We start from the raw sequence: 23,603 nt of genomic DNA, 5'->3' as shown, positions 1-23,603 counted from the left end.
TTAAGGCTATGCATACCATTTACCATCTAATTTTTTGATGAGTACAAGAATGAATAATTGTTAGTTTTCACATCCATTTGATAATTCTTTTCTTTGATTTGATGACCAGAGAGACATTTATAAGTCTGCCTTACATACACTAACAACACAATACCCTAGATTGGTTTGCTATCGCACTTTATAACTGATCATTATATGTCAAAGCTAGCTATATATACAGTCACTCATTCTGATAGTTCAAGCCAAATGTACCATAAGTAGATTCTGTACCAATTTGGGCCCCAGTGAGAAAATTGTAGAATTTTGGTTTCAGGAATATTTAGCATTTATCACATGGGAATTTGATTGCTTCAAGGTACTTAATCATATGGCTTGGTTTCAATGGTCAAATTGCCAAACTAGGAGCTCTTTCTATCATGTCATTCCTAGTTAGGTTGAGAATTCCAGGCCCATAGTAGAAACCTTTAATCTCAGACATCTGTCAATATGAGGGAATTGGTCACTACGTTAAATAAATAAGAAAGCTCAAAAATGAAAATGCCCCTTTCTTGAACAGGATTTTTGAAAAATGGAAGAGAACGCTAGTCTTGAAATTAACTCAGCAGTAAGCAAAGAAGTATGTAATCATAATTGCAAGGCATTGAGGGGTACTCCAGATCTAAACAAATATTCCCAGAGAAGTATAGACAACTACCCCATATGCCAAGGTTATGGCGACAGGATACATATGTTTTGGGCTTACTCTGCACTCCAAGGATATTGGCACACGGTTCTTCAACAAGTAACCAGCTCTTTGATTGTTGATCTGACACCTGACTCCCCCTAAGTACAATGGCATTTTAACAAGGTTTCAAGTTAGTTTTTGAGGTACAAAAAAAAAAGGACAGGAAACGGACATCATTTCCATTGAGGGGCACAGTATATGGCTATGCAATGTCACCGGGGGGGGGATCTTGGAGCAGAGGGTCCACGTATCAGCACTGGAGAGTTATTTGAACATTTTAGATCCAGCCTTGTGCCTGGAGGAGATTCAAGAAGTACAACATTTTCAGGTAGAACAACCAGCAGAGGTTTCATTACCTAAATCAATTCACTTTTTCTTATTGCGCCATGCTTAAAATGTAGTTTTACAAAACAGTATGCAGGTGCCTCTAGAGTATAGATTGCATGGTAGAATAATTATATCACCCAAACAAGAGGCGAAGTGCATCTGGCATTGTGGGCCAAGAGTAATCTCTTGTAGTATAACCATGTCCATCTTGTACCTGTGTATAAAACCCTACAAAAGTGAGACCTGTTTGGGGGGTGGGGAGATTCAACCTCTGCATATTCTAAAATAGCTGCTAGCTTACCTTTGAAGTTTCAGGTATCAGGCTGGATCCGGAAGATTTTTGATAGCAGTACCCCTGCGCGCCGATAGGTGGCGTCGGCCGCCTTCGTGTGACGTCGTAGGCATTTGGTTCGTTGTCTATATAGGCACCACCCCGGTGCGCCGATGTCCGTTATTTTCTTTCTGCACCAACCTGCGCAGATCCGTCGAAGAGAGCTTCTCCCTGTCACTTTTTGACAGACTTTTTCTGACTTTTTTGTCGAGTCCTGTTGGGGTGTAGGCATGTCCAGTAAGAAGACATTGGGGTTCAAGCCATGCAACGCCTTGTCAGACACAGACCCCCACCTGGAGTGTCTTTGGTGCCTGGAGCGTGACCACGACTCAAAGCTGTGCTCTGAATGTGCTCTGGCTTTCGGACCATGGCGCCTACGGCTTCGAGGGAGCGCTCCTTAAAGCTTATCGCGGCCCGGCGTACGGCGCCACAGAGATTGCCCCATCAGTCTTGCTCCTGGTATCAGTCGAGAGGAAGGACTGAACAACGCTGCTGGGGGTCGAAGTCGTCTACCTCACAGTCGAAGCATCACAAGAAGCACAAAAAGTCTAAGCATGCTTGAACTTCACCTCATCCGTCATGGTACGAGATAGAGGAATCTCGACGTTCAAGGACCCCTTTCCGCTGATGGGGCGCCTGGGTCGGCCCGCATTTCCCTCCCTTTCTGAGCCGGGAACGACCACGGCCCAATTAAAAGAATACTATGATGCCATGTGCGTCATATTTTGGCGGCCTCTGGGCCCCGCAGGCTCAGAAGAAGGAGAACCCATGAGTTCCGTGCCTCTGGCATCGACGCCACGGGCTTGTCTTGGATCCACTCCTACCTTCCTTGGCGCCACATCCGACGTTCAGACCCTCGAACTCACCAATGCCCTCTTCCGGTTCCTCTCTCATTGTTATTTCATATGACACAGAGCCGGTCTGGCGTCCACCAACGTAGAGACTGGCACCGATGAAGCTGTTCAGCTCCATGCTGTGCACTCTGCGCTAATCTGAAGGTTTAGGGATGGATGATGATGATTGGGAGTGGCAGCAGGATCCCTTAGATATCACGCCTCCAAATGAGGAACTGGACTGGTATGAGGATCTGGGTGATGCCAGCATCCTGAACACCTCCCCAGAGCATGGCATGCTACATCCCCCTAACCTGTCTACATAGGAGTGGGCTTCTTTTTCATTGGTAGTGCGTAGGGCTGTGGAGGTCGTGGACCTGCAGTTTACTACAGTGGCAGTAAAGACTAATGTCTTGACGGAGGTCCTGCAGCCTGGAGTCTCAACCTCGGAACCCTTTCTGCCTTTGAAATAGACCTTAACTGACGTTCTACTGGGCACCTGGTCCAAGCCCATCACAGGGGCTCCTGTGAATAGAACTATTGCCCACCTCCATCGCCCTCCACCGGGCGACCCAGCTTTCCTCTCTATCCATCCGACCCCACAGACCTTGGTGGTCCAAGCCTCTACTTCCCGTGGCACGTTCCCTACCGCACCCACGGACAGGGAATCCAAAAGGTTCAGCAGCTTTGGTAAGAATATCTTTTCTTCAGCCAGCCTACCATTGCGGCTAGTAAACACCACATGCCTCTTGGGCCGTTAATCCCATTCGCTATTGGATACAATTGCACAGATGCTGCCAGGAGTCTCGGGGGATGACAGGCTCTCCTCTCCCAAGCTGTTGGAATCTGAAAGAGACACGTTAGTTATAGATTCCTTCCCTTAGAATATCCCCAGGCGTTAGACTGGATCTGGAAAGTTTTTCGTCTGCAGTACCCCTGTTGTCGGTAGGCGTTGTCATACGGCTCCGCATACGTCACTAGCGTCGTAGTCGCTGAGATGACGTCACTGGAGCTACATAGATGCACCCACGCGCGCTGACGTCAGTTCTTTCTTTTTCCACGCCAGCAAGCGCAGATCCGGAGAGAGCGGTACACCCAGTCAATTTTTGACTGAGTTTTTGGGACTTTTTGTCTCGGTTTTGAAGTATATATCACTCTACAGGTGCATAGGGATGCCAGGTTTTAAGTCCTGCGCGGTCTGTCCCCGCACGATGTCGGTGACGGAACCGCACGTTAGTGTCTCTACTGCCTGGGGCGCGACCACGACTCTGAGTCGTGCCCCCACTGCCGGGCCATGGCTTCGAAAACTTGGCGGGAGCGGTCCCGAAAGTGGTTGAAGGCCCGGGAGTCGGCTCCTCGGCGTTCAAGGTCCCGGTCCCGTGGGAGGTCGATTGACGGGCGCGGAGCCATCACCATCATTTGAAGTCTTCGCACTCGGTGTCAGGTAAGGCGAAGCACAAAAAGGCAAAGAATCGTCGTCGCTCTTCGCCTTCACCTAGCCGATCGCACGACTCGGCTAAGGGTGCAGGTGGCGGCGCCACTGCAGCTCTGGCGGAGCCTACGCAGTTTCCGATGGCCTACTCACCCTTTCGGGGTCCATCGGCGACTTCGGCTCAGCTGCAGGAGTTCCTGTCAGCCATGGCACGTGTCTTCGGACCGTCCGGCCCCGTCGGAGCGCCTTTGGGCCCCGCGGGCCCAGGTGGGGGTCCTCGTTCTTCGACGCCGCTGGCTCCGGCCCTGATGTCGTTGAGGTGGGATACGGGGCCATCGTGCAGGTCAGTCCACAACCCCCCCTGCAGCCACTGCCTCCAAACCTTCCTAGTCCGGTGTTTCAGGCCCACCAGACGCCAGTGGTTGGCAGGATTCGCCATCATCTCCACCACTGGCGCACCATCACATCGGACAGGTGGGTTTTGCAGCTTGTCCAAAGGGGCTACTCCCTCCCCTTTGAGACTACCCTCCAGCCGTGCCACCACAATACCACCGCATGTCGGGGGATCACTTGACACTTCTCCAGCAGGAAGTTACGGCCCTCTTGGCCAAGGGGGCCATAGAGTGCGTTGTGACGCCAAAAGTAGGTTGTGGCTGTTACTCCCACTACTTCCTGGTTCCAAAGAAGGACAAGGGCCTGCGTCCTGTCTTAGACCTTCAGAACGTCAATCGCTTCCTCCTGAAGGAGAAGTTCAAGGTGCTCACACTTGCCAGGTCTTGTCTGCCCTAGACCCGCAAGACTGGATGGTAGCGTTGGACTTGCAGGACGCTTATTTTCATATCCCTGTCCTGCCGGTCCACCGGCGTTACCTACAGTTCACGGTAGGCCACGAGTACTTTCAGTTCACCGTGCTCCCTTTTGGCCCTACCAGCGCCCCTCGGGTGTTCACGAAAGTGATGGCGGTGGTCGCAGCTCATCTGCGCAGATCAGGGGTTTCAGTCTTTCCCTATCTCGCCGACTGGTTGTTGAAGGTGGGCTTGCCCCAAACAGTCGTCTCCCACTTCCAGACTATGGCCGACCTCCTGCGTTTGCTGGGGTTCTCCACCAACGTGCCGAAGTCGCACCTGACTCCCTCTCAGACCCTCCTCTTCCTCGGACCGGCTCGTACACGGCGCAGTTTCGGGTCTATCCTCCCAAACAGTGAGTCCGGGACATTCGGGCTATGATTCCGATCTTTCATCCCTTGTCCCGGGTTTCGGTCAGGACAACCTTGAGGCTGCTGGTCCTCATGGCATCCTGCTCACCAACCATGCCAGATGGCATAAGCAGGCTCTGCAATTCCAGTGGGCGCAGAATCAGTGAAACCTGTCCGACTATGTCCAGATCTCGGAGGGCACTGCACAACAATTGCAGTTGTGGCTCACGAATCAACATTGGGTCAGCGGCAGATCCCTCACCCATCCCCAACCGGAGCACACAGTTGTGACGGATGTGTCCCTCCTGGGATGGGGCGGCCACATGGGAGAGGCGGAGATCAGAGGCCTCTGTTCTCCGGCAGAGTCCCGGTTCCATATCAACCTTCTGGAGCTTCGGGCAATCCTTCTTGCACTGAAGGCATTTCTTCCCTCTGTCGAGGGGAAAGTGGTGCAGGTGTTTACAGACAACACCACCGCCATGTGGTATTGCAACAAACAAGCCGGGGTGGGGTCGTGGACCCTATGTCAGGAGGCTCTGCGCCTCTGGACATGGCTGGAAATTCAAGGCATTTCCTTGACGGTTCAACACCCGGCAGGTTCCTTGAACGCCAGGGCGGACAAACTCAGCCGCCGATGCATGATGGATCACGAATGGCGTCTTCACTCGGAGGTGGTGCAAGGTCTCTTTCAACAGTGGGGAGAACCTTGGTAAAATCTATTTGCCACCGAAGAGAACGCGCAATGTCAGTGTCAGGACTGTTGCAGGTGAAGCTGGTTTTCCGAGATTCAACATACACCCGAGGGTTCAGGCAGGTAAGCGAAGACAGGTTTCAGTTAGATCGCTCACTTCCTTCATACGATCCCTTAGCGCTTAGGTATTAGGTTCCCTTCCCCCTCCCAAGATGGCCGCTGGTAGGTTCCTCTGACCTCTACTATTGCAGTGACGTGCAGCGGTGTAGTCTTTTCCCGAGTTGAAGTGCGCGAGCGCGTCCTCAGCTCGGCGCACTTCAACCGTCAAATTTTGAGGTGACGAGACGGAGTTTTCTAGTGCTCCGTATTTCCTCAGGAAAATCTTTGTTTAGTTTGGGTTAGTCATTACGGAAGAGAGCCTCGCTCCCCACCTTGGCTCCGTTCCAGTCCTTGTACTTTTGGGGTCCAACATTCATATTTTCCTCGCCACTCTCCTCAGAAGTCCGTTCCAGTACCAGAGACATCAGGTGGTGAGGAAAGTCAACCCCTCTCGTTTCCTCAGCGCCTCAGCGAAAAGGATTAAGGTAGAAACCGATTTGGAACTTGCTCCACAGAGAAGTAAGTGCTGCAAATCTTTCCCAGTAATCTCGTTAAAGTCAGAATTTCCGCTGTAGGCATTCAGAGACAATTGCTAGAAAGAAATAAAGAAAAAGAAGAATGAGTTAAACTTCAGTGGTGAGGTAATAGCGAAAGAAAGAGTGACTCGCTATTGCCAGACTATACCTAGAGTACCATTTATGGCAGAAGAAGAACTTGAGAGAGAGAAGACATCAGAATAGACTAAGGATTACATGAGACTTCGCGACAGATTCAGCTGTGCATATATAATATATATATATATATATATATACATATATGTTAGAACTACCGAACAACATTCCTCAGTACAGCTCTGAAGGTTGAAGAAAGAATTGTCAGCGTATGTTCTGGTGAACTTAATGAAAATCTATAATCTTCTGGGTGGAATCCAGGTAACGAAGGAACTATTGGGGTGGTAGAGGGATTCCCGAAAGAATAGGATTACATGTGTTTCTATTTGCAGGAGCGAACGCACCTTCAACTCCACATCACACCCATTAGAAGGTATCTACTAAGTGAGAACAGAGAGCGGCATCCACTGTGTCAGGACAGGTATTGTTGGGTAAAACAAGGGTCATATGAGCGTAGAGAGTATTAGAATTGTTGTTGAGTAATTCTTGTTTCAGGAATTCGGAAGAAGAAATCCCGAGTCCAGTCCAGGAAGAAGACGCAGTGTTGTCTCTCTTTTCTGTCCAATTCCCCTTTCCCCCTCACTGCTGCTCGCGAGCCTTCGAGCTCGTGGTAGCGGAGTGGGGGAGTGGAGATCAAGCATCGGCTCCTGTGGAAAAGGCACAAGATACGCAGAAACTTGATAGAACTTGATAGTCAGAGGTTCTGCGTGTTGGAATTTCCAAGACGGCACTCGCTCGGCGACGCTTTTCGTCGCGAGTGGAGCTGCGGTCTATTGTACGCCTTTCCGCCTATACCACTTCTTCCCAGAGTGCTGAAGTTGATCAGGCGCGACAGGGCCCAAGTCATTCTTGTGGCCCCGGACTGGGCTCGAAGAGTTTGGTATCCCGAGCTACTCAGTATGAGCATGGATCCCCCGATCCGATTGCCTCTTCGGGAGGATCTTCTGTCGCAGCAGCAGGGGACGGTCCTCCACCCAAACCTGTCCAGCCTCCATCTTGCGTGGAGATTGAGCGGCGACAGTTGATTCCATTTGACTTGCCTCCTGAAGTCTGTCCCTCCACTAAATTGGTATACGCCTGCAGGTGGAACAAATTTGTTGCATGGTGCACAGCAAAGGCTGTGGACCCCCTTTCTGTCCCTCTTTCAGAGGTCCTTTTGTTCCTTCTTTCTCTTGCCCAGCAGGGCTCTGCTCTGGGCACTATCAAGGGCTACCTTTCTGCAATCTCTGCCTTTCTCAGGCTCCCTGATCAGCCCTCTCTTTTCAAGTGCCCTGTTAATAGATTTTTCAAAGGCATCACTCACCTTTTCCCTCCTATTCCTTTTGTGATGCCGCAGTGGGACTTGAATCTGGTTCTTACTTATTTGATGTGTGCTCCCTTTGAGCCGCTTCACAACTGTCCTCTTTGTTTACTAACTTTGAAAACTGGTTTCCTTGTTGCCATCACCTCCGCTAGGCGCGCGAGTGAGCTCCAGGCGCTTTCCTGTAAGCCTCCTTTTCTGTCTGTCTATCCGTACAAGGTTGTGCTTCGCACTCATCCTTCCTTCTTGCCAAAAGTTGTCACTGCTTTTCACATTGAACAAACTATCACCTTGCCCACTTTATTTCTGCCTCCGCACCCTTCCAGAGAGGAAGAGAGGCTCCACCGTCTGGACCCAAAATGTGCACTTTCATTTGACTTAAATCCCTCACAACAGTTCCCAGTGGATGACCTGCTCTTTGTTGGCTACGTGGGCGCCAAGTAAACTTGCTGTACACAAGGGGACTATCTCCCGCTGGGTTGTCTTGTGTATCAAAGCCTGTTATTCTCTGGCTAAAAAGGAACCTCCGGTGGGGTTGCGCGCCCATTCTACCAAGGCGACAGCAGCTACTACTGCATTGGGACGTGGTGTCCCCCTGCAAGACATCTGTCAGGAAGCCATGTGGGCCTCGCTGCACACTTTTACTAAGCATTATTGCCTTGACAGTCAAGTCTGGAATGACGGCTTCTTTGGCTGTTCTGTTCTCCGTGACTTTCTAGTGTGATCTTTGTTTGCAGACCCACCACCGGGGTTGGTTTTGCTGGGGTATCTAGCCTAAGGTAAGGAATCTATCACTAACATGTCTCTTTCAGATGCACAAGTTACTTACTTGTATAACGATATATCTGTAAGAGAAATTAGTTAGTGATAGATTCCTTACCGCCCCACCCATCCTCCCCGTTCTGCAAACTGATTTTTAGGGTTAAGGCCATCCCTTTCAGGGCTCTAGTTTCAATGCGCCAGTGGTCAGTATCTTGCATGGCTCTGCGTTCCTGGCGCAGAAAGTTGTGTACAGAACTGATATCAGCACGCGTGGGCACGTCTAAGTAGCTCCAGCGACGTCATCTCGGCCACTACGACGCCAGCGACGTACGCGGAGCCGTACGAGGATGCCTACAGACACGCCGGGGTACTGCTAACGAAAAACTTTGCTGATCCAGTCTGATGCCTGGGGATATTCTAAGGTAAGGAATCTATTACTAACTAATTTCTCTTTCAGATATATCGTTACACAAGTAAGTAACTTGTGTGATAGGAGGGATGCAGCAAAGTTTGCCATACAATATGGCTTGGACACAACAGACTCGCTAGGCAGAGTGATTTTCTCGACAGTGACCATTAGGCGCCACACCAGTCTGAAGACGTCTGGCTTTTCAGGAGATGTCCAAGCTAACCTTATGGACATGCCCTTTGATGGCTCTCTTCTCTTCGGAGACAAGACAGATGCAGGGCTTGAACGCTTCAATGACTCGCCGGCAATGGCCAAGTCCTTGGGCCTCGCCGTGTCATCCCGACCTCTTTCTGTCATTCTCCCCTTTCGTGGCTATGGAAGGGGCTTCCAACCGCTCCAACCCTACCCCTGCCACAGGACCTCACAAGTCCAGCAACCTCTGCTAGGCCGTGGACGCGGTTCACCCGGACCTCGCGGGTCGGGTGGCCAGAAGTCAGGTAAAGCCATAAACCCCTCCTTCACTGCAAAACCTTCCTAGTCCGATCCCCCCTGGATCGTAGCCGTCCTGTTGACGGCAGGTTACGCCATCACCTCCACACTGTCGAGATTTCACCTTGACAGGTGGGTGTTGCAAATAGTTCCTCCCCTTCGAGACTACCCCTCCTTCCATGTCTCAACTTACGATCGGCTGTCGGAGGATCACCTTGCCCTGCTACACAAGGAAGTCAAGACTCTTTGCCAAGGGAGCTATAGCAAGGGGTTCCCGGGCCAGAAATAGGCTGTGGTAGCTATTCCTGCTATTTTCTGGTTCCAAAGAAGGATGGAGGCCTTTATCCTATCCTCGATCTCAGAGCCCTCAACTACTTCCTCAAAAGGAAGAAGTTCAAGATGCTCACGCTTGCTCAGGTTCTGTCTGCACTGGAGCCAGGAGACTGGATGGTAGTATTGGACCTGCAGGACGCCTATTTCCATATTCCTGTCCCGCCTGCCCATAGCCGCTACCTGCGGTTTACAGTGAGCCACAAGCACTTTCAGCTTACCGTCCCTTCAGCCGCACCAGCGCCTCTGGTGTGTTCACCAAAGTGATGGCGGTTGGCAGCTCATCTGCAGAGATCAGGGGTTCCAGCCTCCCCCTATCTCACCGACAGGTTGCTGAAGGCGGGCTCATCCCAAGCAGGCGTCTCCCACCTCCAGACTTCGGCGAACTTCCTCATTTCGCTGGGGTTCACTATCAGCGTCCCGAAGTCACACCTGACTCTATCTCAGACGCTCCCTTTCATTGGAGCAGTTCTGGACACGGTTTCAGGCTTATCCTCCCGAGCGGTGAGCCCAGAATATTCAGGCTATGATGCCAATATTTCAGCCTCTATTCTGGATCTCGGTGAGAATGACTCTGAGGCTGTTGGGCCTCATGGCTTTCTGCATCCTGCTTGTGGACCATGCCAGATGGCACATGCAGGCCCTGCAGTGGGACCTGAAGTTCCAATGGGCGCAGCATTGTGGAAATCTCACCAACCTGGTTCAGATAACGGAGGGCATCGCGAACGACCTTCAGTGGTGGCTAATGAACTGCAATTGGGTCAGACGCAGACCCCTCTTTCTTCCCCACCTGAATCTCAGAGTAGTGACAGATGAGTCGCTTCTGGGATGAGATGGCTATTTAGGAGAGGTGGAGGTCAGAAGACTTTGATCTCTGGCAGAAGCCAAGCTCCATATCAACCTGTTGGAGATTCGGGGGATCCGATTGGCACTGAAAACCTTTGTACCATACCTCAAGCGAACGCTAGTTCAAGTGTCCTCCGACAACACTACCGCCATGTGGTACTGCACCAAACGGGGTGGGGTGGGGTTGTGGACCCTCTGTTAATAGGCCCTGGACTTTGCTGGACAAGCAGCATTTTCCTGGTGGCTCAACATCTGGCCTGTTCTCTGAACGCCAGGGCAGACAAACTCAGCCGCCGTTGCCTTGCGGGTCACGAGTGGTGTATCCATTCGGAGGTGGTGCAAGGTCTCCTACAACAGTGGGGAGAGCCTTGGTTAGTTCTGTTCGCCTCCGAAGAGAACGTGCAATGTCAGCAGTTTTACGCGTTGGAGTTTCTAAGGCGGCTTTCGTTCGGAGACAATTTTCATCACGTGTGGAGCACAGGCATCCTGTACGCCTTTCCGCCCATACCACTCCTGCCCAGAGTGCCCAAGAAGATCAGGAGTGACCGAGCCCAAGTCATCTTATGGCTCCGGATTGGGCACGAAGTCCCGAGCTTTTGCAAATGAGCATCGATCCTCAGATCAGGCTGCCCCTTTTGGAGAAAACTCTGTCACAGCAGCAGGTGAGGGTCCTCCACCCGAACCTGTCCACTCTCTGCCTCCTTGCGTGGAGATTGAGCGGTGACAGTTGACAGCTTTTGACCTTCCTGCTGAAGTCTGTGAAGTTATTCTGGCAGCCAGGCATCCCTCCACAAATTCAGTGTACGCCTGCTGATGGCACATATTTTGTAATTATTGTACAGAATGGGCTGTTGACCCTTTGTCATCCTCCCTTTCAGACATTCTTCTTTTTATTCTTTCTTTGGCCCAGCAGGGCTCTGCTCTGGGCACTTTGAAGGGCTACCCTTCGGCCCTCTCTGCTATTCTTCGGTTGCCAGATCAACCATCTCTTTTTAAATCAACTCTTGTACAGCGATTTCTGAAGGGGCTTACTCATTTGTTTCCCCTTCACACTTTGTTATGCCCCAGTGGGACCTTCACTTGGTTCTCACCTTCTTGATGTGGACAGCGCCAGGACACCTTCTTGGTAATCACGCGCTCTATAAATCGCCATAAAATAACATAACATGTTTGCATCGTTTGAACCATTGCACCGTTGCCCCCTCCGGCCGCTCACTATTGAAACAGCCCTTTTAGTGGCAATAAATTCTGCCAGGAGGGTGAGCGAACTACAGGCTCTAATATTTCAGCCTCCTTACCTGACTGTCTTTCCAGTCAGCGAAGTGCTCTGCACTAGGCTTCTTTTTTTGCCTAAGGTAGTAACACCTTTCCAACTGGGCCAATCTGTTACTCTGCCCACATTCTACGCATTTCCACATCCTTCCAAGGAAGAGGAGCGTCTCCACCGTCTGGACCCAAAACGAGCGTTATCGTTCTACCTTGATTGCACTAAAGAGTTCTGGGTGGACGATCAACTCTTTGTAGGGTACGTTGTAGAGAAGAAAGGGTGCGCTGTACAGACCATTCATGCTGGGTCATCATCTGCATAAAAGTATGTTATGCCTTGGCAAAGAAACAGCCTCCTGAAGGCCGAAGGGCTCATTCTGCCAGGGTGAAGGCGGCTACCACGGCTCTCTGGCGTGGTGTTCCTGTTCGTGACGTCTGCCAGGCACACGTTCGCCAACATTACTACCTGAACAACCTGGCCCGCAGGGAGGGTCTTTATGGCAATTCCGTCGTGCAGGACTTTTTGGTTTGAAGCTTTTCTGCAGTCCCTCCTTCGGGGATGATATTGCTTGGGTATCTGTTCAAAGGTAAGGAATCTGTGGCTAGATGTCTAACAGATGGACAAGTTACTTACCTTCGGGAATGCTTTATCTGGTAGAGACATGATCTAGCTGCAGATTCCTTACCGACCCACCCATCCTCCCGCACTGCGGATTCGTTTTAGTGTCAGGGCTGCTTTCCCTTCAGGGCCCAGTTGTTTTTGACACACCAGATAAGTCACTTCATGGCTCTGCACTTCTGGTGATGAAAGTCGTGAATAGTACTGACCTCAGCACGCCAGAGTGGAGCCTATATAGACAGCGCGTACGTCATGATGACAACAAACCCGACGCCTATTAAGTCACGTGGAGTTAACTGACTCACCTATATTGCGCAGGAGTACTGCTATAAAAAATCTTCCAGATCCAGCGTATCGCCCGGAAGTTCAAAGGTAAGGAATCTGTAGCTAGATCATGTCTCTACCAAATAAGGCGTTGCCGAAGGTAAGTAATTAGTCCAATAGGGTGATTTGTTTGATATTGAGGTTATCTGTCAAATATCCAAGTGTCCTCCATATGTGAGCAAGGATGTACTGCTCATTAGGTTTAGTAATTATGAGAACTTATTCTCTAGCTACTTATTAGATCAAACCATACTCCCTAACCCTACACCCACACAGATCCCTACACCAACCACTGAATGTTCTATCCATAATAGTACTTTTGACTGTACCTACAGTGATCTGAGTGATACTGGAGGGTGGGTCGTTACCCACCTCCAATGTCATATTTACAGTAATTGATCATACCTGATGTAATGTACAGTAACAGTAGAACAAATAAACTATGATAACTCTAGTAGGAACAAGCATGGAAAAATATCTAAGAACTCTCAATCCGGTAGTAGGAGAGGGATATAAGATGCTTCCAATGTGACCCGGTTCAGTATCTCCTCAGATGTGAAGGAGAAAATGTTTTTATACACAGCATCAGGGATGAAGCTCTGCAATAAGGTGCCCATCTTGATTCACAATTAAGTCTTGCCTCCCCGCCCCAAGGGATCTTGGTGTAGCCACCTAGTTATCCTAGCTCATGGTCAATTCTGGCATTAAAAATCTTTGAAGCAGTTTCTGCTTCTACAACTAGGTAATCACAGGTTGGAAATTGTAAATATACATACTAAGAGTAGGAGAGCTCTCATAGACTTAACTATCAATTTTGACAAGTGACGTGTATAAAATTCCACTAAACCTTTGAATGTTTTAATTATTTCGGATTTTCTCTATCATGAAGGTATATTATTTTTGATACTGGGTATTGTTAGAGGAGGATTTCTTTTCATGAAGCCTTTGAGGAGGATTTCATTAGTAAACATCATTGAAAAAGAGTACCTTGAAGTGAAGTTGTACATAATTTCTCACCTTCTGAATATTTGCCAGTTAGCAGACTAGATCCAGAAAATTCAAAGCAGTACTTCTATGCTCTGGCAGGTCGCATTGTGTGGCTGTGCTCTGATGTTATTCCGCTTTAGAAGTGATAAGCATAGCTTCGTATAAGTGCCACCTATGCAGCCTGACATCAGTTCCTTTATTTCTGCTCCTCCAAACGTGGATCCAGAGCTAACCTTGGTCTTCTCAAGACACTTCTTTTAAGAAATATTTTGTGGTTTGCAAGTGAAAATGTCACCTTTGTAAACAACAAGAGTTCTAGACTGTGTGGGGACTGTCACAAACAGATTTTCATGACAGACCCTCACAATGTATGTCTATGTTGACTGGGGTTGGAGCATGATTTGAGGACCTGTGACAACTGCACCCAGATGAATCTGAAGGCCATACAGGACAGCAAAGTAAATCTTTGTCACCAAACATCGGAATACCACACCTTGACCGGTCAATGTCAAAAGGAACATTCTGCTCCCGCACTCAAAGTTGTTCTTGCGGATGCTCATTATGGTCGAAGTCTTTGGGTAAGTTCAAGAAAAAACATAAGAAAATGAAATGGGAATGGGCCGTCTCCCGCCAACATCAGACTACAGAGAGGATGTCAACATGCCACCCGATGTTGCTCCTGATCTCCTTTAGAGCCAATCCTGAATCTAGTTCAAATTAACCAGGAATTTCTTGGCCATCTGCGAAGTTGCAGCAAGTGGGGGCCTTTAAGTAGGCCATGCTGCGCATTATTTGTACTTTGTCAGTTCCCTCTGGCAATTCCAGGCCCCAAGGATCCGCAGGGGACTCCAATCAGGCTTTTGCTGGGCGTCGGTGCCATGTGTGTCTCTTGAACCAGCTTTTGGTTCAGCACCGGCTCCGGTGCCGAATTTGTTTCTACCTCCGCCAACTGCTATGGTCCCCTTTGCATTGATGCTGGAGGAGGATTTGTAGCCCATTGTGCTTTTCGAGTCTGAGCAGAATCCACCACTATCTTGAAGAAGCTGCACTCGGCTCCCAGTGAAGTACAGCCAGCTAGCTACCTTTCTGATTCTGATACTTTGCCCTTACCAAGCCAACTTCACATCTATGCTGAGAATGGCAGAAGTATTCTACCTACAATTCCGAACTACAGAGGTTAGCACTAATGTTCTGACAGAGGTGCTTCAGCCCTGTCAAGCACCGACACAACCTTTATTACGATCTGTTACGCGCTGGCTAAAAATCAGCCTCCAGAAGGATTATGGGCTCATTCCACAAGAACCAAAGGTGCTACCATTATGCTGCCATGCAGAGTCCCTGGCCTGGATATTTGTACATGGGCGTTGTTATATAAGTTCATGAAGCACTATTGCTTGGTAGTCAGGTCAATCGAGCGAGGCGTTTTGCCCACTTGGCCCTTCTGGAAATTTTGGTCTGAGGCGGTTCAAAGTCTCACCATCTGTGGATGTTATTCTCCACATCTAGAGGGACCAGCAGCCCTCCTCACTCCAGAGCTTAGAGACCCTCACGGGTGAGTATTCACACTTTATAAACCCCTGATTGATTGATTGATTGCTATGTTATCCATCCAACAAACAAGTTACTTACATTCTGTAACAATCTTTCTGGTATATACTGTAACTGCTGATACCCCATTGACCCTCCCACCTCCCAGTTCTGTGACCATCTAAAAAGGTTCCCATTTGGAGATCAGCATACTGGTCTTGTCAATCTGCAGATAGGGTCTCTATTAGAGGGTGTGGACACCCTGGAAACACAACTGATGGCAGCATGTATAGGTGGTGCTTATATGCGGCTCTGCTCCTCACTTCTAGAATGGAACAACTTTGCCGCAGATCCATACAGTGCTACCTACCCGTATGCAGGAGTGCAGCTGTGAACTTACCAGATCCAGTTTGATGCCAGGGGAACATTCATAAGGTGAGCAAGCCGTGGTTACACAGAGTATCCACCAGAAAGATTGTTGTCAAAGATAAGTAAATTGTTCTTTTTTTTTTTTTAAACTTCTTTTTATTTAAACAAGTATCAGCATCCATATACATTGACATAGTTATCAGTTGAATTACACGTTTCTCAGCGGCTGTCACAAGCTTCAACTCAGACATGCTACCATAGTCATGAAACAAGTCTGCCCCTCTTATATATTACATACCTCCCCTAGCCCTTCCCCACCTAGCTATGTTATTCCCACCATACCCCCTATACTCTTCCCACCCCCACCAAACTTTCTCCCATTTCTTGGGACATAAATCGTCTTTTTTGCGGCACAACAGCAATCCATATATTTCTTCCATTGGGACACTTTCGGTGGCTGAGTTGCCCCCCACGCCCTTGCAATGTTTCTCTTGGCTACCATTGCCGCCACCTGTAGCCAGATTTTTTGATACCTGGGCCAGTTTTGTTCCCCAGTGATGCACAATACCTGCCACCTAGCGTCCAGAGGGACCCAATCACTTCCGACTTCCTATCACTTCCGACATAATCCTAACTATTTTCTTCCAATATTGTTGTATGATATGGAAGAATGTGCCTGGCATTCCTCTGTGAAAATTCGCCCTAGCTTGAACATAAGTATGCTGGTGTAGTAGGACCTATGTAGTATCCTCAGTTGGACCAGTCTAAATCTTGCCCGGATCGCCACCTCCCTGGGACTCTGCACTGCCTCTGACCAGTCGTCATCCTCAACAATCCCACCTCGGATTCCCACGCCTCCTGCAACTTATTAAGTAGATCCGGTGAGTTATTAAGGATTTTCTTGTACATGTAAGACAGTGCCTTCTCCGGAATTGGGTCCAACAATAGCCTATCCTCCAGTGGACTATATTGGGGAATCTGATCCCCCTCTTTGAGATGCCCACCCAATACATGCTTCAGTTGTAAATATCGGTAATGTTCTGTAGGTGCCAATTGACATTTTATCTGTAGGTCTGAGAACGTTTTCAGTGCCTGTCGCCTCCACACGTCTCCTAGTCGAGTAATATCTATTAATTTCCACTTCGAGAAGCCCTGCAGCTGACCCACCTCCTGAAGCATTCCGCTGGTCCACAGAGGAGTCTGCTCCGTTAGCCCAACACAGGATCCGATTAGCTTTGGACCATACTGTCAACACAATCTGGGTGTGCTGGGGCATGTTGCCCTGCCTCTCCCTACCGTACAATACCCCCAGATAGCCATCAGATCCCATTGCCCAGTGATCCATCCTGTATGCCAGATCACTCCTATCTGTAAACGCCCAGTCATGAATGACCATTAGGTGCGAAGCCCAGTAGTACTTGTGGAGGTCTGGGACTGCTAAGTCTCCCTCATACACTCCTTTCTGTAATTTGGCCAGTGCGATCCGTTAAATTGTTCTTTTTAACTGAACACATTTACCAAATTGACTTTCAGCAACTATTTTAGAATAGCAGCATTCCTTCATGCACACCCGTTTGCATGTTTCTTGGGTAGTTTTTGTAGATGAATGTGTTGTATACAGGGTTGTTTCACTTGTGTCTTGTCATGGTAAGTTATTGAGCTTTGCACAGATGAGTTTATTTAAGTGGCTTTCATTCGTTTGCTGTTATAACGGGTATAATGTTCTTTCTCTACTGCATCCTGACAGTGTGAATGTCTAAAAGCTCTTTTTTCCAAAGGATCACTTTGCTTAAGCGGTGCTTGCCAGGACTGCTGGTGCTTGCCAGGACTACAATGGAGTGAACTCGTAGGAGCTCTGTGAAATGCAGGGATACCTTGGTAAAGAGATTTAGCAGACCCTCGAATTGTCTAATAAATGCAGTGTTTTCATGTCAAACCGGGGCCTCCTATAGGGGCATAGTTTAATTACAGCACACTCTGAGAACATTCATCTGGTGCTTTAAGACTTACATATAACAAACAGATGTTGCGGGAAATATCTGCAGTTATTATATTTCACACACCACTTCAATCATTCTAAATCCACCTAGAGGAATGTGGTAAAATTAACTGACACATGCTCTGTTTGAGGTTATTTAAATTTTGATGTTTCTGTGGTTCCCAAGCTCATCTGGCTGTATCTGAACAGAACTTGCTACCCACTTTGAACATAATGTAACCATGTTTACATCTGACATCTACTGCATATGGAGATCGTTCTGGTACACCTGTTCCTTTTCGCTTAACCTTAGGTCTCATATGATCGAACTTAAAGCACATGTTAGCCCAGCTTTGTAAGAAAGTGTCCATTGCAATGACCCGTGTCTCAGCCAAGAGGACACAGGCTTGGCAAACAAAAGAAATAGAATATGTATAAATAATTTTTAACCTTTTGTGCATTCTCTCCTAGCGTCCGATCCAGCAGCTGCGAGATCGTTTGTTCCATGCTCAGGGTGAATCTGTGAGTGGACAGCCTCCACCTCCTTTCCCATTTCCAAAAGCCTCAGTTACCCCCAATACTCGACCAACCTCAACAGTGAAAGGTAGCTTGGCGTCTCAGGGAGCATCGCATAATGTAACCTCCGTGCAGGTATTTCGCTGGGCTAATGTTGTTGTTATGCATATTAACATTGCTAAGTTTAGACGTAAGACTGTTCTTCACTGCATGCAAGAATTAAAGCCTTGATATTTACCTGCATGTACTTTTAATTTGAATGTTAAGTAGTTTTTAGGAAACTATTCATGTAATTTCTTTTGTGAACTGGCATATGTGTAGCCTCTCCATCTGCCGGAAGATGACAGTTAGCCGGGATGTTGGAGTACTTCACTTAATGAAGGAATTTCATCCCATCTTTTGGCGTATTGGGATATAATATATACATATATCCGAAAGAGAAAATTAGTAATAGATTCCTTACCTTAGAATTACCCCCAGGCGTCAGACTGGATCCGGAGAATTTTTTTCGTAGCAGTACCCCATGCGCGTCGGTAGGTGGCTTTGGTCGACTCCACGCTCGTCGTTGGCATCTTGATCGCCGAGATGACATCACGGTATCTTCTTAGACGCCGCCCTCGAGCGCTGACGTCCGTTTCTTCTTTTTCCGCGCCAGCCGGTGCAGATACGGAGAGAGCGATACCTTCTAGTCACTTTTTGACTACTATTTTTCGACTTTTGTTGACGTCTTTTCGAGTCGTTCGGCTCCTGGTGCACGTAGGGGTGTCCCGTCCTCGAACCAGCTTCAAGGCTTGTGACTCTTGTCGAAAATCGATATTGTTTACGGACCCGCACCTCATGTGTGTTTGGTGTTTGGAGCGCGACCACGACCCGAAGTTGTGCTCCGACTGCCGGGCCATGAACTGGAACTCTTTGCAGAAGCGGTCCCGAAAAGCTTCTCGAGGCCCGGCAGTCCGTTCCGCGCCACTCGGGGTCCCTGTCGAGAGGGAGGTCGCAAGACCGGTCGCGGAGCCATCACCACCACTCATCGTCAAAGTCTTCGAGTAAGCACAAGAAGAAGGCGAAGAAGCATTGTTGCGCTTCGCGTTCTCCCCAGCTGATGTGATGTTGGTTGCGGACGGTAGTCGTCTGGCTCTGCCTGTGGAGCCTGTTGGGTCGACTCCAAGCCTCCCTCCCTTCCCAGGAGCCTGAGCGACTCCTGCCCAACTTCGTAGTTTTTACAAAGCCCTTCACTCGATCTTTGGGCAGCCCGACTCCGCCGGCGCACCTTAGGGCCCTGCAGACTTGGCTGAGGGCTCTAGGCCTTTAATGCCGGCGGCTTCCGTCTTGGTGCTGTGGGGCCCCAGGGATCCAGGCCGGGATCCGGATCTGCGCCGGTCGACCTTACGACACCTCCTCTGGCATCAAATCCACTGTCGACACCTCCGCTCCCTCCGACGCCGCTTGTGTCCCCAGGCAGCGTCGACCCCGGCCTCCATCCTGACCTGGACACGGAGCCGGAACAGCGTCGACTGGCGCCGGATCCGGCGCCGAGTGGTACTTTTGTGCCAGTGTTCTATCCTGGCGTTCCTTATGCTCCAAGTGGCAGCCAGAAGAGTAAGAGGAGGATTGGGAGGGGTCTGGTGACCCTTTAACTGACCAGTTGAGTGAACCGGACTGGAGAGAGGAGTTGGGTGATGCCAGTGGTCTGGATACTTTGCCAGACCCTGGTATGCTTTCTCCCCCTACCGTGGCTACAGAGGAGGAAGCCTCATTTGCAGTGGTGTTGCGAAGGGCGGCTGATGCCTTGAATGGTGAGCTTCCTACGGTGGCGGTCAGGGCTAACCACCTGACCAAGGTGCTTCAACCGGCAGCGGCCTCTTCAGAGCCCTTCCTGCCGTTCAATGAGGCTCTTACTGACATCCTTCTGGGCACCTGGTCCTAGCCCAGCACAGGGGCTCCTGTGGATAGGATAATTGCCCGATGCCACCCTCCGGCGACCCACTTTTCCTCACCCAACACCCTATCCCTGAGATCTTGGTGGTCCAAGCCTCTACTTCTAAGGGCGCATTCCCTACTGCTCCCCCAGATAGGGGATCCAAAAAACTGGACCATCTTGGGAAGATGTTCTCTTCCGCCAGTTTGGGACTGCGGTCGGTGAACACTGCATGTCTTTTGGGCCGTTATTCCCATTATGTGTGGGATTCGATTGCGCAGGTGCTGCCACTGTGCCCACAGGAGGCCCTGCCCACTCTCTCTCGCGCAGTCGCTGAGGGTAGAGATGCAGCGAGGTTCACCATTAGGTGTGGGCTGGACACTGCCGACTTGCTAGGCAGAATTTCAACGTCGTTAGCCCGACGACACTATGCCTGGCTGAGTTCCATTGGCTTTTCGGGTGATGTCCAATTGACTCTTTTGGACATGCCCTTTGATGGCCGTCGCTTGTTTGGCGACAAAGCGGGCAATGCGCTTGAGCGCTTTAAGGATTCTAGGGCTACGGCTAGATCTTTGGGCCTCGCTACCACCTCTTGCCCTGCACAGTCTGCTTTTCGCCCCTTTTGTGGCTACAGAAGGGGTGTCCCACAACGTTCCGCCCAGATACACAGGCCTGCGCAAACTGTTCAGCCCCTTTGCGAACAGGGATGTGGGACTCAGCGTCGTGGGTCAGGGGGCCAGCGGGTGGGCCAGTCCACCAGCGCCCCCTCTGCAGCAGCCTCCAAACCCTCCTAATCTGTCCTTTTAGGGCCACCAGTTGCCAGTGGGCAGCAGGATCTGCTGTCACCTCCCCACTGGCAAACCATCACATCGGACAGGTGGGTTTTGCAGATAGTCCGAAGGGGCTACTCGCTCCCCTTCAAGACTACCCCTCCGTCCATGCCACCTCAATTCCATCGCATGTCGGAGGATCACTTGGCCCTTCTCCATCAGGAAGTTACGGCTCTCTTGGCCTAGGGGGCTATCGGTCGAGTTCCTGTCCCAGAAGTAGGTTGTGGCTCTTCTTCCCACTACTTTCTGGTGCCCAAGAAGGACAAAGGCCTGCGTCCTATCTTGGATCTCAGAAACGTCAACCGCTTCCTCCGGAAGGAGAAGTTCAAAATGTTGACGTTGGTTCAGGTCTTGTCTGCCCTCGACCCTGGAGACTGGATGGTAGCGTTGGGCTTGCAGGATGCCTATTTCTACATCCCTGTCCTGCCGGCCCACAGGTGTTACCTACGTTTCAGGGTAGGCTACGAGCACTTTCAGTTTACCATGCTCCCCCTTGGCCTTACCAGCACCCCTCGGTTGTTCACGAAAGTGTTGGAGGTGGTTGCAGCTCATCTGCTCAGATCAGGGGTTCCAGTCTTCCCCTATCTCCACAACTGGCTGTTGAAGGTGGGCTTGCCCGGACTGTCATTGCCCACCTCCAGACTATGGCGGACCTCCTGCATTCGCTGGGGTTCACAGTCAATGTGCCAAAGTCGCACCTGAACCCTTCTCAAAAGCTCCTTTTTATCGGAGAGGTTCTGGACACAGCACAGTTTCGTGCCTATGCTCCCTAACAGCGAGTCTGGGGTTGATGCATCCTCCTGGTAGAACATGCCTGGTGGCATATGCGGGCTATGCAGTGGGACCTGAAGTTCCAGTGGGCGCAACATCAGGGAATCTTTCCAATTGTGTCCAGATCTCGGAGGGCACTGCACTCCAGTTGCAGTAGTGACTAAAGAACCAGGTTTGGGTCACTGGCAGATCCCTCTCCCTTCCCCAACCAGAGTTCACAGTGGTGACTGATGCATCACTCCTAGGAAAGGGACGGCCACATGGGAGAGGCGGAGATCAGAGGCCTCTGGTCTCCAGTGGAGTCCGGGCTCCACATCAACCTCTGGAGCTTCGAGCGATTTGGCTTCCACTGAAGGCATTCCTTCCCCTTGTCCGGGGAAGAGTAGTGCTGGTGTTCACGGAAACCACCACCGCCATGTGGTACTGCAACAAACAGGGCGGGTGGAGTCGTGGACCCCATGTCAAGAGGCTCTCTGCCTTTGGACATGGCTGGAACACCAGGGCATATTTCTAGTGGTTCAACACCTGGCAGGTTCCCTGAACGCCAGGGCGGACGGACACAGCCGCAGGTGCATGATGGATCACGAATGGCATCTTCACTTGGAGGTGGTGCAAGGTCTCTTTCAGCAGTGGGGAGAGCCTTGGTTAGATCTATTCGCCACGGAAGAGAACGCGCAATTTCAGCAGTTCTGCGCGTTGGAATTTCCAAGGCAGCACTCGTTAGGCAACGTTTTTCATCGCGAGTGGAGTTGCGGTCTTCTATACGTCTTTCCGCCTATACCACTTCTGCCCTGAATGCTGAAGAAAATCAAGCGCGACCGGGCCCAAGTCATTCTTGAGGCTCCAGATTGGGTACGGAGAGTCTGGTATACCAAGCTCCTACAAATGGCCATCGATCCTCCGATCAGACTTCCTCTTCGGGAAGATCTTCTGATGCAGCTGCAGGGGACGGTTCTCCACCCGAACCTGTCCAGTCTCGACCTCCTTGCGTGGAGATTGAGCAGCAGCAGTTGACTGCTTTCGACCTTCCTCCCGAAGTCTGTAATATTATTCTGGCAGCAAGGCGTCCTGTAGATGCAACAAATTTGTGGCATGGTGCACAGCAAAGGCTGTGGATCCTCTGTCCTCTCCTCTTTCTGAGGTTCTTTTGTTCCTCCTTTCTTTGGCCCAGCTGGTTTTGATTTACCTTATGTGCATTTCCTTCGAGCCACTACATAACTGTCCTCTCAGACTTTTAACTTTCAAAACTGCTTTTCTAATTGCCATCCCTTCTGCTTGCAGGGTGAGTGAGCTTCAGGCTCTGCCTTCTAAGCCTCCTTTCCTGGTTGTTCATCCGGACAAGGTTGTCCTTAGAACTAAACCTTCTTTCTTCCCAAAGTGGTTACCTCTTTCCACATCAGACAAACCATCACTTTGCTTACCTTCTTCCCGCCCCCACATCCTTCAATAAAGGAGGAGAAGCTCCCCGGTTTGGATCCAAAACGTGCGCTATCTTTCTATCTGGATCGAAGAAAACAACTCCGGGTGGATGATCAGCTCTTTGTTGGCTTTGTGGGTGCCAAAAAAGGCTGTGCAAAACAGACCATCTCTCGGTGGGTTGTTCTTTGCATCAAAATTTGTTATTCCTTGACAAAAAAGGGACTGCGCTCCCACTTCACCAAGTCAAAGGTAGCCATTACTGCTTTGGGACGTGGAGTTACCCTTCATGACATCTGTCAGGCAGCCACGTGGGCTTCATTGCACATGTTCACCAAATATTACTGTCTGGACAACCATGTCCGGAGAGATGGCTTCTTTGGCCGTTCAGTTCTCCATGAATTTCTAGTGTGAACTTAGTTTGCAGACTCACCTCCGGGTTTGGTATTGCTGGGGTATCTATTCTAAGGTAAGGAATCCACAACTAATTGTCTGTTTCAGGTGAACAGGTTACCTTTGGTAATGATATATCTGTAAGAGACCTATATCAGTTATGGATTCCTTACCGCCCCACCCATCCTCACCGTCCTGCGAACTGACTTCTAGGGTAAGGGACATCCTTTCAGGGACCTAGTTTTTGTGCACT

The 23,603-nt window shown here is 49.9% G+C and overlaps 1 protein-coding gene across 2 annotated transcripts in view; it reads left to right on the top strand.

The window, feature by feature from the left end:
• SEC31B (SEC31 homolog B, COPII component) overlaps positions 1-23,603 on the top strand; it is a 1,155,786-nt gene that overhangs the window by 634,006 nt on the left and 498,177 nt on the right. For both annotated transcript variants that reach the window (XM_085603885.1, XM_085603887.1), the window contains exon 19: positions 17,981-18,160. In XM_085603885.1, the coding sequence (XP_085460011.1) occupies positions 17,981-18,160 (180 nt within the window). The remainder of the gene's footprint in view (positions 1-17,980; positions 18,161-23,603) is intronic.

Source organism: Triturus cristatus, chromosome 1_2 (genome assembly GCF_964204655.1).
Source record: "Triturus cristatus chromosome 1_2, aTriCri1.1, whole genome shotgun sequence".
In the NCBI taxonomy this organism is placed as follows: Eukaryota; Metazoa; Chordata; class Amphibia; order Caudata; family Salamandridae; genus Triturus; species Triturus cristatus.
This window is presented reverse-complemented; position numbering and strand designations above follow the sequence as displayed.